The following is a 16,677-nucleotide window of genomic DNA, read 5'->3' on the forward strand; positions in this document are numbered from 1 at the left end:
TACATTTATAGCATTTACAGAAGCTGGCAACGATGTGCGTGGCGCATATGTATACATAGGAGGTTGTTGTTGTTGAGGCGGGCGACTTTGCTGGACTATATTATATGGAGTACGAACAGACCCAACGAAACCGGGAGGTTCAGCTGCTCCTCTGCCCACTGCATACCGACTCATATCAACTACCTGAACCTTGTCACGATCTACGGTGATTGGAGGTCCATACGGCCTTGGAAATTGCGTTCCATATGGAGACGGTCCTGAATTTATCGGTTGATGTATTACATTCGGTGGCGCAGATTGACTATTTACCATTGGCGACGAGTAGGCAGTAGAATTTGCCACAATCTGTGGATTGACTTGGACGTATGCAGCTACTGTAGGTCTGACCACAGCTTGGGTTGGCCAAACAGCTGTTGATGCTGTTGGTATATATGGGATATTACGGGTTGGAATGTACGGACGACCATTTTGGTCTCGTATTCCTTCAGGAGGACGATACGGTGGTGCCATTGACTGGATTTGTTGCGAAACGTCTGACGACAGATGAGATCTAACGGCTGGCTGCGTGGGTATTTGTTGTTGCGGCTGCTGTTGTTGCTGTTGAGGGGGCCTCTGAATATTGAGTTGGTTGTAAGAAGGTCGGTAATCCTGACTCACTGCTACATTTTTCAATGCATTCTGAGAGGGTACCATACCTAGTGTAGAAAGAAGGAACTAATCAATAATGAACAAAACGGAAACAGTTCGAAGAGAGCACAGCATGGAAAATCGCTATGGCTTCACCATCAGCCTTTGAGGTTCTATCTTCTGCGAAAAGACTGGAACTTACTCTGAGAGCTCATTTGTCGTGTAGCAGACTCCTTTATCTCTTCTACGTTACTAGTTTGTATGACTTTGGGCGATGGCACAGCAGCAAGAGTTTCGGGCTTCTGCGGATCCAGTGCTCTACCTTGGGACTCTCCTTCCTTTACGCTGTCTGACTTCTTGGTCTCTGGAGCATCATGCTCTTTCGACTTCCAAGCCTGCAAAATTGCTTGACCACCTGTTCCTGGCGGTTTGTTCAAACCAGCAGGCTCATGCTTGATACTGATGTTCTCGAACATACCACTTTGACCGTGCTTCTGATTATCTCTAGGACCAGATTTGTCACTGCGAGGCAGAGCTTCCGTTACATGTTCACTATACCGAGACTGGCCATTATTTGGCTGATTGCTATGAGAAGCTGGGCTTTTAATCGAAGGTTGACTACTCGGAGATTGACTACTACTATTGGGTTGCTGACTGACACTTGGAGGAGCTGTTGCACGCCAATTACTCGGAAGGTGGTTGGTGGTTGGATTTCGGCTACTAGTGCCTTGTCTATTGTCCGGGTGGCTTGTTTCGGGCGAAGTGGTCGGCTTTACACTATCTTGTAGCCCTTTGACGCGTTCCATAAACGTGTCCAGATCTTTGAGCTTATCTACCAATGGATGAGGCTGATTCGATATAGGTTGCTTCACCGTGCTATGGGATTCGAACGACGGTGACTTTCGATCAGCCGATATGATTGGTGCTGATACAGAAGTACTAGCACTATTATCTAAATGGTTCTGATTGTGCGGTAATCCCCTCTTTTGTACAGCACCCGGTTTCTCGGATCTTGTTGGTCCAGACTGCCTTTTGGATTCACTAGCTGCTTCCGCCAACCACTGCTGACGATGCTTTTCAGCTGTCGCCTGGTTATTTGCTGTTATCAATTCTATGCTACGTTTGTTATTACCATCAGAAACAACTCTTCTTGGGTCCGATTGAGCCATTGATGGTTGCCTTGTCTGAGTCGTTGTTTGCTTCGTATGGGCCACAGACGACGACGGCACAGACACAGAAGTCACTAGTGGCACAACAGGAATGATGGGGGATTCGTGCTTTAATATCTGCACCACTGTTTCTGCTTCCTTCTCGGTCTGTTTCTCCTTACCCAATATCGATTCTGGAGATACACCAACGCGTACAGGCGGTTGATAAATCGATGTTATGCTTGACGTTGGCTTTATATTAACCTGAGCTGGTGTATGGATTTCAGATGATGATGGAGAAGTCGTCTTATTTTCACTACCATGTTGGCCTCCAGACCATTTCTTTACATTTATAGCATCGTTATTGGCAGGGGTTTGGCGTGCCGTAGAAGCAGTGTTGTCGTCTTGCTTTGCTGATGATGGCGGTGGTGGACGACGAACCTGAATCCGCACCGACAACCCTCCAATTTCCTGATGCACGATGTGTGACAAGGGCTGACTACTATGACTACGTGACTGGTTCTCTATGTCAGAAGGTTTATCTACATTTGGTGGAGGTTGCGTTACTGGTTTTATTTCTGGTTCGTGCTCGACTGGTAGTTCGGACCGCGATGATGGTGGTGACCTTTGCAACAACTGCGGCGGATGCTTTGCAAGGAATCTATTACGTTCGTCCTGGTCTTGACGGTCAGCAGATGGTGGATTATTATAAGACGAGAATGGCTGAGCGGTATTATGATGTTGATGAGATTGTTGATGAGGCATTTGTTGCTGCATGTGCAAGGTATCCCGTTGACGCCATCCACGACCTTCAACGTCAGGTTGCTTGTGACGCGGGTCTGAGAGATTATCTTGATATCCTTGTATTGGATTACGACTATCTCTAGATGACACTGGTTTCCAAGCTGATTGACTCGGAGGTGGTGCACGTTCGAAAGCAGGTACTGAGTTTTCTCCTCGATCTATTCGTGGCGCACCTTGTCTCTGTTCATAAGGAGCTATATTACCTATATTCGAGGTGCTTCCTTGTGACGGTGAATCTGCTGATTGTTGAGGCTTGTGAGACATTTGTGCAGCGTTTAACGCGTCTTCAGGCCCGTTCAGGCTACCATCTTCTTCAAATACTGGTGGATGAGAAAAATCCATCTCCTCATCACCTGCATCTGCCCATGTCGAATCCAATTCTTCGCTTGATCTATTGGGGGGATTTTAAGCATTTAACAACGAAATAAAGTTAAGCCACAGAGGTACACTACGTACAGTTCTTGGTGATTTCCAGCCACTTTCCTCCGTTCTTGGTGTGCAACTACAAAAAAAACAGGTCAGATAGGGGAAAGCGTACCAATCTATTGGTCTGTACCAACCAGAAGTGTTGTCCTAAAAAGGAGGAATTTGAGAATTGGTATGTGAGAAGAAGATTCAATTTGGCATCAACAGAAGTTTACATGAGCATGAGTAGATTTAGATTTAGCAGATTCAGCAGCAGTTGGAAAGTCAGAGTTGGAGGCATTTGAGGATGGCTGAGGAGTTGCCCATCCTTTCGACATTGAAGCTTTCGACATTTCGGAGAAGCCTGATGGATTACTAGATTGAATGCCTGCGTTTAGATTTGGGACCCAACCAGCAGATGGCCTGGGTGGATGAGCGACCGGTTCTGATTTTGCATATTCCGAACGAATGCTAGGTAGATCTACGTATTTGGGAGTAGGCACCAGCGATGACAGTAATCTCGTTCCGCGACCTCTTCCGAGGGACTGTAACCCGCTACGTGGTGGCACTAGTAATTTGAAAATGATATGTGGTGTGAGATAAAGTAGTAGGAGTGCGTTCGAATGGGGGAGCTATCGTTGCGTTCCACCTACCAACTTTTGAGGTTGAAGGTGGGGTACCTTTAAAGGCTTTATTTAAATTGGCAGTCGAATATTTTGCACCGGAAGCACCAGGCAGTGGCCGTGTTACATTATCAGGTTGTTGCGATTGGCTTCTGTCCATCACAGTTATCATCAGAGAGGATATTCAGTGAGGCAAGATGATGGGAAATGAATGATACACGATATATACAGGTGTGGCTAGTTTGGTTGAAAAACAGAAATGTTAGTTTCGTGAAGCAAAGTTGTGATGTGCATGTTTTGATTTCAGATGTGATTGGCGAGCCAGCCCAGTTTTCAATTGGAGCTTTTCACACTGTGTTGCTAATAAATCATCTCCAACCATGAATGTCTTGACAGCAATCCAAGTCTTGACAGTGTTCGACAAGAGCACAATCCAAAATGTTAAAAGTCCTCAAGAAACGACGAAAGCAACGGCCATTTTAGCATTAAAGGATCTGTGTTTTGTAGATGCTTACGAATTTAGATAATGCCAGTTTCCACCGTCAATCCCTCCTTGGCTTTTTGAAAACTTTTAAAAATCTAGAAACTAGAAAAGCTGATCGTCTTGCTGATCCACTCTGAAAGAAACCAATTTTGATGTTCTTATATTTACATCCATACATCCATATTTCAACGATCAAGACCGAAGATCGAGTCAACCGTGAAAAACACGAACGCTCAACTGGACCTGCATTCAGGGACCGTTCTATTCAAATCGGTTCCTAGCTATTACGAAGCTATTTATCTATTTATATGTTACCTGGTTTCGGTTTTGCGGGACGTTTGTAAGCCATATAAACACCACAACTTGCCCAAGTTTCAGACAACACGGAGCTGCTTCGCCTGTGTAATCTTTTCCTCCAAAGGCAACCATTGAAAGAATCCACAGTTCGTCCCAACCTTGATTCCTTTCGACTAGGTTTTGAAAAGAAAAGGGTCAAAAATGTTAACAGGCGCTTTGCTGAGCTTGAAGCAAAAAACTGACTTCATTGCCAGCACAAGGACACTGGGGTTGATGTAATGTTTGGTTTAGTAAGGTGATCGGTTCACATCGCCTTGGTGAACTAAATTTTGTTACCTGATAAAAATATTTGCCTAGCGAATAGTCCTTTTTCATTACAGGTTTCAAGTCACATGGGTTATCACAAAGACACCTCGGAGTGTCTGCTATTGTGTAATCACTTCGATAGTGTCTGAATGTGAGATTGATTCGGGCGGATCCAGAAATATCATTCCAAGTGAGAGACACCGCCTTTTGAGATGGCACGGAGTGCTTGAACATTTCTTGACCTAAAGAGCAAGAAGAGTTCGAAAGTCCTTTGATGTGACGCTTTTGTAGTAAACTTACATGGGGGAAACATAATGAGCAGTGAATTGTGAGGCAGGACAATATCAAGAGTTTGAGCAGGAGCACCAGGTTCAGAGGTGATTTTTCTTACTAAAAAACCAATCAATTATAAGCACCACCACCTTTCTCGCGAATTCGTCAACAGCACCACTTCAACAAGACAAAGAGGTACCTCGAAACACTCGCGTTGCGCCAAGAGTAACACTAGCAATGGTTGGCATTGGACCAATCTGGGTTAACCTGTCAGCATGAAACCTTTCAGAACAGGATGTGTTAGAACTTGACATGAAATGATTTAGCATGCGCAACTTTGTACCCGACATTCTGGGTTTCATCTGTATAACAATTTGCAACGAGAGCATTTGACCTCCAGCGACAAGGTATTTCGCCCGGGAATCTAGTCCGTTGAGATAATCTTTCGTTCACAGTAGCATCGACAAGCTCTCGAGCTTCTTCCTATAAATGGGGTAAACATTGTGAATAAAGTTCTGATACCATTCAAGTCAGGATCTTTCAAATTGTAATTGCGACGTCGCTTTCTATTTACCATATCTTCTGTCATGAGTCGTGAGTCTGGAGCAGCCTTTCCACCATATATTACTGAGTCGATAGATAAAGACCCAGAACCAGATACGTAAAACGACGACAAGTGCTCGCTCACGACGGGTTTCTCGTTTATAACAAATTCGTGCCTGTCCCAACTCTTTGCCTCAGCTAGACTGGATTTAAGTAACCGGTTGGCCAGTTCTTTATTCAAGTAGTCTAGCACAAGTTCACAGCATGCCAGATATGATTTAACTTCGTCTGGCTGCTTCAATATCTTAACCGGAAGTTTGCTATTCATAATGACCCTGTCTTCATTCCATTTCAGTATGTCGAATGCATTCGTTTTGAACGCATCTGTGCTATCGTCTGATGGTTCGAATGCATTCTTCTTGACTAGACTGTCGGTAGATTGTCTCGTGCTATGTTCTAAAATGGTAAGATCCGTACCAGCTAGATCCGTCCTAGCACGTTTTATTGTTGGCAGTGACTGTTTGTGGGTACGGTCAAATGTGTTGGATTCTCGTGCTGATGTAGAGGGAGAAGCACGAACAAGGAAGGATTCAATCGACGTGTTCTTTCTCTTGGTGCTAGATCCTGTTGATTTGATGACGTCGGTGCCTGATACTAGACTTTCAATACAAGCTTCCAAATTTGAGTTCGATCTTCCCAGAGCTTGGAGCAGTTCGTCTGGGTTCTTTTGGTCGAAAATGCTAATGAGAGTCGCTAATTTGTAGTCTACGTCGTCCATTGCTGTGATCTTCGTCTCCCTGTCTTGTAATCGCAGATAAGTCATCAAACTGAGGACTCCTTTTTGAAATATGTCGTTTCAAAACATATGAGGAGTTACAAGCTACCGTCTCATTATCGTATTTATGTTCATTACATCACTACACACTCGTACTATCATGAACCTTCGCCACCCCATTTATTTTCAGGTGAAAACCAGCAGTAGATATTTGAAGTCCTATCTCAACTTAACGTCTATAAATCTCTTTATAGCACTCCAATATCTACTGGAGTCTGTGAGTGCGTGTTTTACATGGGGCGAGTCCCTGTCATATCGTTCCTGGTGCACTTCGACACCATTTGCTGTTATCTCTTGAATATGGGATACAACATCCTGCGCCTGAATAAGCTCGTCTCCATCGCTGTATATAAACAGCCTCGGACCTGCAAGGTATTTTGGCTTACTGAGCGAATCTATAGCCTCCAATGTCCATTGCTTTTTCCGAGTAAATAGAGGCCGAAGAGCACGCATTGTTGAGACTAGTATGTAGGCAATCCACCAGCATAGTGCTTTCAAAATGGTCGATTTTAATTTCAAACTCATAGTTATTACTGTGGCAGCATCTTTTGCGACTATGGAATTGTACCGTGTAAGATTTCGATGGAAGTAAGAGGAAGCAGAACCTAATTACTTGGCCTTCCAGGGCAGCTATCGAATATCGACCTCTCCACCTGCAGCTTTCTATTGCCTAGTGTCTGTGTCAGCGAGTAGAGCGAGATACATCCACCATTTGAGAATACGTGTAGTATCGCTGAGTTGCTTCCACCATCTAACAGTCCTAGCTCATCCAAAAGTGGTAATATTGGCTGCATTTGCAGTTTCATAGCTTCATAGCCATGAAGCAACAATTTCATTTCCGACGTTACCACCAGCACAGTGTAGTTTCTCTCTAGCCAAAACGGCAAATATTTGGAGATATGATATAAGGTTCCATCAGTCCAGCCAAATACGATGACCGTGCTGGCTCCAATTGCTGCTGCTGAGTTTGTTGAAGTTGATCGATAGACTTTCCAGATGCCCAAACTTTGGGGTTCCGGGAGACCAGCATTTGTCCTGTTGACCAGAGTCATTTGATTTACTATTTTTAAACGAATATTGGACTCTTAATCAATCAATAAACACATATTCCATCTTTTTGTCAGAACGAGTGATTGCAGACAAAAGCACTATGCAATCGCTCAGCAAATGAGTGATCAAAATTGTGGCCCGCCACGATTCAGTACTTGCCTTGCGATTCCGCAATCTCTGCTCTCTTGGAAACGGACAATCCCAAGATCGAGAATGGATGTAGAGAAATGCTGACGTGATGCACTTTGCTGGATGGATCGCACTGTGGCATTGGAGCGAAGAAACAAAGAATGCTTATTGTATTCAAGAGCAAAGATATACAATGGTGGATCAGTCTGGACTTATTTGCTGCTCTACTTGCTTGCGGCAGGGACAGGTACAGGTACAGCAGCAGATTGTGTAGGAGGTTGAGCTTGATCTTCACGATCACGAACGACCAAGACTATTGAGGGAGAGTGGTTAAAAACGTAATCCTAGTAGCTCTGGAATCCAAAGACACAACTTTCCTGCACAACCGACATGGTGAACCAAATAATCAGAGACAGATCCCAAGAATGTACGCTTGATGGCTCCAAGACCACGGCTATTTCAACAAAAGTGCTTCTTGTCAGATTGATATGGCGCAGTTTACCCGAGATTTCAGTTCTCACCTGCCAACCACCAAAACATCCGCGTTGAGCTCTTGTACCTTTTTCAGAGGAAGTTGATGACAACGACTCTTTGATGAGTATGCAGACATAAATAAAAAGGGTCTTCTCAAGAATACCTTGCGTGTGATTTCGTCACGTGGATCACCCCTCATTGCAATTGCCTTGCATGCGATCTGGCATTCCAAATCGAAAAAATCAATCTAACAATAGGGTTTCTTATGATTGGGAAGAACTTACGTTGCTTTTCTTGAGCTTTGCTCCATATTGTTGTAAGAGAGCGTGAGAGGCAGCCCTGTTCTGTCAATGGGCGTAAGAGCGGCGTTAGGATGCAATACCAAGGCCCAACAAGGGGCGTTTTCGAAAAATTGCTTACTGCTTCTTCCATTTGAGTCAGGTATTCTAGAATGTTGAGAAACAAATAAGAACGTTAGAAGAGTTGGCAGACGACGATTCCAAACGAACCGCTTTCGATGTTGCTGGCATAAGTATTGGGAATACCGGTGAAGTCCATATAGGCAGCACCTGCAGGAGAGACCGTATTAGTACATTAACATCTAAGTCAGATGTATGGGTAATTCTAGCAATGACGGCCTACCATAGGGACCTGGTGATTGAAAAGGAAGAAGGTCAATACGACGATGATGGAAGAGTACTGCCACAAAGATGGGGTGGAAACCCGTCGAGGATGACGAAAGACTTAGAGTGGGAGATCTGCCATGTCTTGATAATTGCACTGACACGCAAAAGTTTGATTACTTACCCGGAACAGTAGCGACGCTGAAAGACTTTGAGTTGGCGATCTGTAATGTCTTGATAATTGCAACGATAGGCACAAATAGGATGACTTACCTCCTTACAGAAATGAGGACGACCAAATCGGAATCAGACTTGACAAAGTTCTGTTTTGAATAGAGGATATGAGCGACATGTCCAAACGAAGCTCCAATATTGACGGTTTCAAATAATAAGTTTACTTCGCAGGCCCAGTTGAAAGCATGATCAGAGAAAGGAGACGAGTCCAAAGCAATCACAACTGTGCGTGTGATGACATGGTCTTCTTTCGTGTGTTGAGCAACTTCATGATCACCGGAGGCAGCAGGAGCTGGAGCAGCATCAGTCGCAGCAGCTGGAGCAGCAGTAGTTGCAACAGCAGGAGTAGAAGCGGTAGTGGCCATCTGTGTTGGTTGATGTTGTATTTAGTTAGTTGATGGACAAACCTTGGGTAGAAGACATGTAACAAAGGACAGACGAGCAACGCACACAACACAGAGCATAATTCAAGCGACTTACTTTGATTTTTTGGTGTCTTTTGAAGAGTTTGGGTAAGGTGAATGTAAACTTTGTTCGAGATGCTTCGGTTTCTGATTTCTGATGTTGACTCACAACCAAAGCCAAAAACTGCAGCAAAAACAGTCACCTAGTATTTTTGTGCACTAAAACATATACACGATACATAGCAGACTATCGTAAACCATTCACGCGTGGCTTCCGTGGAAGTCAATGCATTCGAGGTTTTTTGTGGACAGCTAAATCTGATGAAACTATTGCGACATTTTGTTCACGCAGCCATTCAATACATTCTTCACGGGTCCCATTCTCATGTTCCAGTTGCCATTCAATCACGCGCTCAAGAGCTTCGGCAATTTGAGGACTTGGTCGAAGATTCAGCAAACTACTCACTTCTCGACCCTGTAAACACGTTAATGAATAAGTGGATCCCACGACGTGGAATCCATGAACACACTTTGAGTCAAACAATGCAACAGCGCTAAGCAAGAACTCACATCAATAATTGGCTTTAGTGAATACACGTCCAACAGTCCAAGATCTTGAACTCGCAAGAAGAGACTCTGATAGTCTTCAAGCAGTAATTGTGTTGCATTTGTATCATCGAGTCCTGGGACAAAGGCGTCTGAGCTCGTTTGCCTTCCATCAAAGGTGCAAAAGCGAACATACCATGGGATTGCTTGATTGTTTGAATAACCAGCGATGTCAATGCCAATAATGGCCAATTTGACAAAAGAGGTTTGGCACCGAGGGATCGAATGGCAAAGCCTACAATTTCGTAATTGATTCAGCTGGTCTTGTCTCGAAATGCGCAAACCACGCAAACCGCTCACCAAGAGACTTGCGAGTGAAAGGTTGTTTCTTGTTTTCAAGTGCGGTATCGTGAAAATTTTCAGCTCGTCCCAATAATGCAGCAACCATGTCCACATCGTGCATACTCAGCTAAATAAACAAGGAGAATAATCAATCTCAATACGCAACCGAATGAAAATAGTGTTGAAAACCCCATAATATCACTTTGAGAGAATTCAACACTAAGTGCTTGCAAAGTGGTGCAGACGTCTTCTTGTCTGGAAATGTTTGCCCATGTGATGGAATGACAGCAGCTGACAGAAACATGAGCCGCCTCTCTGCTCCATTTAACGGAAATAAACCATTTGGTAAAAGCGCCTGGCAATTATTCATCATCCTAAACGTATTATACCAATATCAAAACACTAGAAGTCATAATTCGATATTGTCCACAACCGCAACAAGACTTACCATTGCATCTTGGTCATGGAGACCACTGCTTGATTCGCATCAAGGGGGACAGACTTGGGACTGTCTGGTTTGGAAAATACTAGTTCGTACATTCCAAACTCTCTCATCAATTCAACAGCTCTCACAGGATGAGGCCCTTTGAGCATCTTGTCTACCTCTACACCAACCCTCTCTCGACTAATTTTACTCATGAATGCGTCCTGTGGGTGAATTAATGTTGGTAAGAACGGCCTTCATTCTGAAGGGACACCATAGTTACGCGAACGGATTGATGGCGAACACAAGGAGGGATGTCCTCGTGCACCACATAATTGAAGCGACTAGCAAATCGTATGACTCGTAGTATTCGTAATGGGTCGTCCATGAAGGTTTGCATTGGCTCTAGCGGTGTTCGCACCATTCCATCTTTTAGATCTGGCAGTCCCTATCAAGACGATCGTGTTGAGTATAAATGTGATAGGTGTGCAGAATGGTTTGCAGGTTTGACATGCCATTTGGGTTGGATCTTCAACTTTTCGTGTATGGACATTGTAAAACAAGGCATTGATGGTAATGTCACGCCGTAGAGCATCCTCCAACGGTGTACCAAATTTCTATTGGAGTACAAAAAGATTCTGTTTAAAGAACGCCATAGCTTCTAACAAAAGGTTCTGGCCTTGCAAGCAAGCAGTAATTACCATTGTTGGTATCCTCGAGTCAGCCGAGTACTCTTCACTTCGTAAATTGACGAAATCAATAGACATTCCAAATATTTTGGTATTCGCAGTTTCTAAATGTTTTGATTTATCTGGATTTGCTGCAATTTTGGCAATGTGAAGCCCAGTTTCGGCTCCTGATGCCTTCAAATGAGCTTCAACAGCCAGAGCAAAGTCGTAGCCCGTCATGGTATCGATAGCTACATCCACATCATCGCATTCTATTTCCAGCAACTATAAGGACGAAGCGTGTTACTTGATGCTGAATACAACTTTGAAACTTGACAAACTTCAAAATGTTGCCGACCTTGTCACGAACCCATCCTCCAGCAAAGCGGAGAACAATAGCAGAAGCATCAGCATTGTTATTTTTGGTCTTGATTCCAAGTGCTACTTGATCCAGCAGAGTACATATCTTCTCCTCCACATCCGAAAGCGTGATCTCCATTCTTGGTCGTGGCCGTGTCGAGTATCCAAGAAAGCAGGGATTACGAAGTTTCAAGACGAGTTTTGGAGCTCGACGGATCACAACTTTGATCATTCACCTGCTGAGCGATTGCCTAGTGTTTTCGCCTTCAATCGTTGGTTTGCAAAAGCGATGGAATGTATGTCACCGACTGATCAAACCGTTTACTTACGACACCGGTTCTCTATTGTTCATAGTGCAATAGAAGAGCTCCAATCGACAAGACAGCCACGTGTCTTCCAGAACCGCAAATCTGACTCTGCGAAGCATAAGAATTCCAACTCGCAATTCGTTTTCAGATCGTCAAGCAATAACGTGCATGAGTTTTAAACTGGAAGCTACTGCTCAAACTACAATCTTTACATAGGACCTTTTACATATCTTGGACACACCACTTTAATACATCTATATGGCCATACCACCAGCTGCGTTGGCCAAATCAGGATTGTACTTCACAATCCATGGATGTTGCAGCACTTGATCAAGAGCTAACCGATGTCCTGGATCATACCGTAAAAGCTGCAATACAAATAGGAGATTGAGCATTCCTTCGAAGTTGCTCAGAGAAGACTACTACACACTCACATTCGTAATCAGATCCTTGGCTTCGGGACTCACAGAGTCGGGGATTTTTAGATCTACAGCAGCAATCCTTTTATAGGTCGCTTTATATGATGACACCTCCTCGAAAGGTGGTACTCCAACTAGAAATTCATAGCACAACACACCCAGAGACCATAAATCGACCTTTTCATTGTGATCACGACCTTCTACCATTTCTGGAGGGAGATAATCCAGAGTACCGCACAACGTCGTACGTCTACAAAATTCTGTTAGATTCTAGTTTATTGGAGAATCGGGAACGTAAATCGTGCAGACTTGCCTTGTATTTGGAGCATGCACAGACCAACCAAAGTCAGCAATCTTGACCTTTTGCTCCATGTTTCGGTCTCGTCCAATCAGTAGATTTTCTACATTAGCGGTTATGGTGTTGAAAATATGCTTTGCGTCTACAAGCAGAACCCAAAAGCTATGATTTCTACCAACCTGGTTTGATGTCACGATGAATAACATGTTTACTGTGTAAATATCCAAGTGCATCAGCGATTTGCGCTATGTACTAGTTGAAAATCCTGATCAGTTTATCGGTTATAAGAATGACGTTAGGAATTCATATAGTTACGTACCTTCGAAGCAATGTCTTCACTGAACTTGCTCAGCTTTCGCAGGTGCTTATACATTTCTCCTTCTTGAGCAAACTCTAGGATCAGATATACTCTTTTCGCATCATAAAAATACCCATACAGGCGGAGAATGTTTGGATGTCTAAAGGACAACAGAGAGCAAGATGCGAAGAGTTAGTTGACCGAATAAAATCCCGAGGCTTCAATGTGATTACCGAAGGTGACTTTGAATTTCAATCTCTCGGCGTAGTTGCTTTTCCACTTTGGCATTAGCCAATTCCGTCTTGAACAAGACTTTTAATGCCACGATATAGCCAGACTGGCGCTCTTTAGCTAAGTAGACACGACCAAATTTACCCTTGCCCAACGCCCTTCCTACATCAAAGTCACGTAAAGACCATCTACGATCGTTCGTTGAAGATCTAAAAAGAGATGAAATTTAGCGTTGTCCTTCAAACCGATTGACATATGGCATTTCTGTTAAGAATCTTACGAGTCTGTCGCTGATTGGGCTGAAGCAGTTTGAGGAGGAGGAGGAGCAACAGAATTACTTGCGACAGAGGGTTCGGCAGCTTCGGCAGCTTGCAATCTGACTTGATCTGCTTCATTCCAGCGCACCATCTTGTTGGGACTAGACGTAGCTTGCGGAGCACCTACAAGACCACCGATAGTAGTTCTATCTGTATGCACTTGATCCATTGCCCGCTGCGGGACAGTCATCTTTGGTGGTGGTATTGTAGTCTGGTTCGGTGAGGTAGATGATGGTCCTACCATGGGTTGTCGCAGATTGTGTGTTGTTGTGTTGGTTGGAGGAAGAGTTCGCGAAGATGGTATTGGTTTCTTTGATATAGCCAGCGACGATGTTGAGGGCATAGCAACAGTAGAAGTCGCGATAGTAGAGTTTGTGTTTGATGTGCCCAGTGCAAACGATGTGGTTGCTGTTGCTGTTATTGTGGGTGCAGCAGTTCTCTTGAGCAAGGGAACCCGTTGAGCAGGTGCTGGCTTGATTGAGCGAGCCGCAAGGGCCTATTATGAAGTATAAGAATTAATGTGCATTGTGTCTCGTTCATAGTACCGATGACCTGTATTCAAATCACCCCAAAATTCAAATGCGATGTGTAAATGTCCAATTTGAGTTTTGATAGTTCTTGTGCAGCAATGGGTAGATCTGGTGATTGAAAATACCTTTAAAGGGCCGTTTATCATGGCAGCATTCTCTTTGCCATTAATTGATACATTCTTCATCTGGGATTCCAATGTTCTCATTTCTGAGCGATTTGTCGATGCCATTACTTAACAGCAACTTGCTTTCAGCCCGATCTTTGCTCTAATGTTTATAAATTAGAAGCTGATCGTCTTTCCGAAATCCACCTCACGAGAGTTGAAAGTGTGGCCTCTGCGCTTTTGTTGGGCGATTGCTTGATGAACAGTATAAACGTATACACAGGAGAGGCGAGAACACCAACACAAGAAATCGTGATTATGTACATATATTGCTCTGAATGATTTACACCTATACTGTCTAGAAATCACGATGAGGCACGCCAAAACTCTTATTACATCAAGCCCAAGCGGTCTAGAGTTCCCAATGACTGAGGTACCAATTATTTCAAGCCCAGCTTGTCTAGAAATCCCAATGAACACCGTGAAACTTGCTGAAAGTTTGTTTCAAACCCACCCATGCCGCCGTCATCTATGGAGAAACCAGTGTTAGACCAGGACACTTGAGACACATTCAGTTTGGTCCATTCAACCACATGCAACAACACCAGACCCTACTAGTGGGCCAAACAGATTTCATACGCACATGGATCTTTTATAATTCGCATTCCCTTAGGATCAAAGTCACCAAATAATTGCATCTTTGCCTTGGCCGCTTCAGGTTTGATTGAATTCAGATTTGAATAGTTAGACTGTAATTGAGGGAAAGGTTAGCATTTGATAAACATGCAAGCAGAGTTAATATGATGTGATGACATGCAAAAGCAAAACCATATTATTTGATGGCATGTAAAACATTTGACTTGATGAAGCAAAACAGTGTTGAATATGAGATATACCTGATCCATGCACAGTATCCAATCGAAAAGAAGAAAGTCCTTTGCAGAAACTTGGCGGCCAATGTGGTTGACTGCGACTCCATGTTTGTTGCAGGTAGAAACAGAGCGTTCATCTGGCAATTCCCCCACCTAGAACATTTCAGGAGATAAGATGTCGTAGTTCGATGCTAGGCTGATGATGAATGTAAGGCTCACATGGTAAGACGCGGTTCCTGCGGAATCAATTTCAAAGGCATCAGACAAACCCTTTGATGCGACAATGTGAGCAAAGGTAGCTTCAGCCATGGGCGATCTGCAAATGTTGCCTAACAGGAATCGAAACGTTAGTCCCAATGTAATCAGCAACAAACACGTTTAGTGAGCGTGGAAATTTATTCTGCGTTAACAGGTTGATCCCACATATTGGTGAAGCTGGAATCATTCAAATACTCATTGCAACTGACCGAGGCACACGAAAAGCACTTTGATCTTCTTGTCGTCGTCCATTTCCGTCGTGTGTTGATACTTGCGTGATTATAATATGTGAACGAGGGGTTTGACAGGGAGCTCCATTGACCTTAACTTCCACTTTCCAAAACCACAACACAAGGAAGCAGCCATGAGGTGAGTTTTAAGAAGGAGAGGACCATATTCGCCGCTTCCATGTCGTTCCTGGACGTTGCATCGCCCTTCTTTGCTTCCTTTTACTTATGACACTTGGATGGATGCCTTCGATGTCTTGACAAGCACTTCCTGCAATTCAACCAAACAGACAGGAATTAACACAATACATCCCATACAACTAGTTCCAAAGTCCAGGCTAGTGCTGTCCGTGACTCCATCCGTAATCTCGTCACCTACTCAAAGGAAGGCAAACCCAGAAAATTCGTAGAAACTGTAGAATTGCAAATCGGTCTCAAGAACTATGATCCTCAACGTGACAAGCGTTTCTCGGGTACCGTCAGGTAATTATTGATGCTGTCGATACATCGTCATTCAATTGATACCTCACGATGATGTTGCAATGAGACACACAACTCATGCTCAACCTCTTTTAGATTGCCCAACATCCCAAAGCCCAGAATGACCATCTGTATCTTGGCTGATGCTGCTCACATCGATCAAGCAAAGGCTATTGGATTGGACTTTATGTCCGTTGACGACTTGAAAAAGCTCAACAAGAACAAGAAGCTCATCAAGAAGCTGGGTAGGTATTGCTATTCTGGTGCTCCTTGTTACTACTTACAATACAAGACAATCCCATTCTAATCAAACCTCGTCTCTATCGCACTAGCCAAGAAATACGATGCTTTCTTGGCCTCCGAAGCCTTGATCAAACAAATCCCTCGTTTGTTGGGTCCTGGTTTGTCAAAGGCTGGTAAATTCCCTACTCCCGTCAACCACGCTGAAAACTTGGCTGAAAAAGTCGCTGAAATGAAGGCTACCATCAAATTCCAACTCAAAAAAGTATTATGCTTGGGTGTTGCTGTCGGTCACGTGCAAATGTCAGAAGATGAATTGGTAAACAACACCATGTTGAGTATCAACTTCTTGGTCTCTCTCCTCAAGAAGAATTGGCAAAACGTCCGTAGTTTGTTTGTAAAATCTTCCATGGGCAAACCACAACGTCTGTATTAAGCAACTCTATACATATATTATCGATTCAGCGGTAAACCAAAGTGACAACAACTGTATCTA

The 16,677-nt window shown here is 43.8% G+C and overlaps 5 protein-coding genes across 5 annotated transcripts; 1 reads left to right on the forward strand and 4 right to left on the reverse strand.

Annotated features, from left to right (window-relative positions):
- Nucleotides 1-4,465: 4,465 nt before the first annotated feature.
- SmJEL517_g04239 (uncharacterized protein) lies at nt 4,466-6,288 on the reverse strand (the record flags this gene model as incomplete). Its single annotated transcript, XM_031170167.1, has 6 exons — nt 4,466-4,561; nt 4,725-4,936; nt 4,995-5,084; nt 5,167-5,249; nt 5,311-5,450; nt 5,542-6,288. 6 exons carry the CDS (start codon nt 6,286-6,288, stop codon nt 4,466-4,468), a joined length of 1,368 nt encoding a protein of 455 aa, XP_031023894.1.
- Nucleotides 6,289-7,748: 1,460 nt separating this feature from the next.
- On the reverse strand, nt 7,749-9,220 carry SmJEL517_g04240 (uncharacterized protein; the record flags this gene model as incomplete). The annotated part of the gene is made up of 10 exons (XM_031170168.1): nt 7,749-7,837; nt 7,911-7,978; nt 8,046-8,083; nt 8,162-8,218; nt 8,283-8,342; nt 8,419-8,444; nt 8,508-8,567; nt 8,641-8,649; nt 8,806-8,822; nt 8,895-9,220. 10 exons carry the CDS (start codon nt 9,218-9,220, stop codon nt 7,749-7,751), a joined length of 750 nt encoding a protein of 249 aa, XP_031023870.1.
- A 322-nt stretch (nt 9,221-9,542) lies between these two features.
- Nucleotides 9,543-11,738, reverse strand: SmJEL517_g04241 (uncharacterized protein; the record flags this gene model as incomplete). Its single annotated transcript, XM_031170169.1, has 10 exons — nt 9,543-9,734; nt 9,830-9,942; nt 10,002-10,100; nt 10,166-10,274; nt 10,350-10,521; nt 10,596-10,795; nt 10,876-11,019; nt 11,108-11,188; nt 11,273-11,524; nt 11,598-11,738. The coding sequence occupies 10 exons, from the start codon at nt 11,736-11,738 to the stop codon at nt 9,543-9,545; spliced, it is 1,503 nt and encodes a 500-aa protein (XP_031023869.1).
- Nucleotides 11,739-12,161: 423 nt separating this feature from the next.
- Nucleotides 12,162-14,230, reverse strand: SmJEL517_g04242 (uncharacterized protein; the record flags this gene model as incomplete). Its single annotated transcript, XM_031170170.1, has 8 exons — nt 12,162-12,275; nt 12,342-12,586; nt 12,668-12,727; nt 12,804-12,876; nt 12,944-13,082; nt 13,156-13,362; nt 13,434-13,966; nt 14,126-14,230. 8 exons carry the CDS (start codon nt 14,228-14,230, stop codon nt 12,162-12,164), a joined length of 1,476 nt encoding a protein of 491 aa, XP_031023872.1.
- Nucleotides 14,231-15,598: 1,368 nt separating this feature from the next.
- Nucleotides 15,599-16,617, forward strand: SmJEL517_g04243 (uncharacterized protein; the record flags this gene model as incomplete). Its single annotated transcript, XM_031170171.1, has 4 exons — nt 15,599-15,603; nt 15,786-15,944; nt 16,038-16,186; nt 16,274-16,617. The coding sequence occupies 4 exons, from the start codon at nt 15,599-15,601 to the stop codon at nt 16,615-16,617; spliced, it is 657 nt and encodes a 218-aa protein (XP_031023871.1).
- Nucleotides 16,618-16,677: the final 60 nt, after the last annotated feature.

This window comes from Synchytrium microbalum (genome assembly GCF_006535985.1).
Source record: "Synchytrium microbalum strain JEL517 chromosome Unknown SmJEL517_scf0027, whole genome shotgun sequence".
Taxonomy (NCBI): Eukaryota; Fungi; Chytridiomycota; class Chytridiomycetes; order Synchytriales; family Synchytriaceae; genus Synchytrium; species Synchytrium microbalum.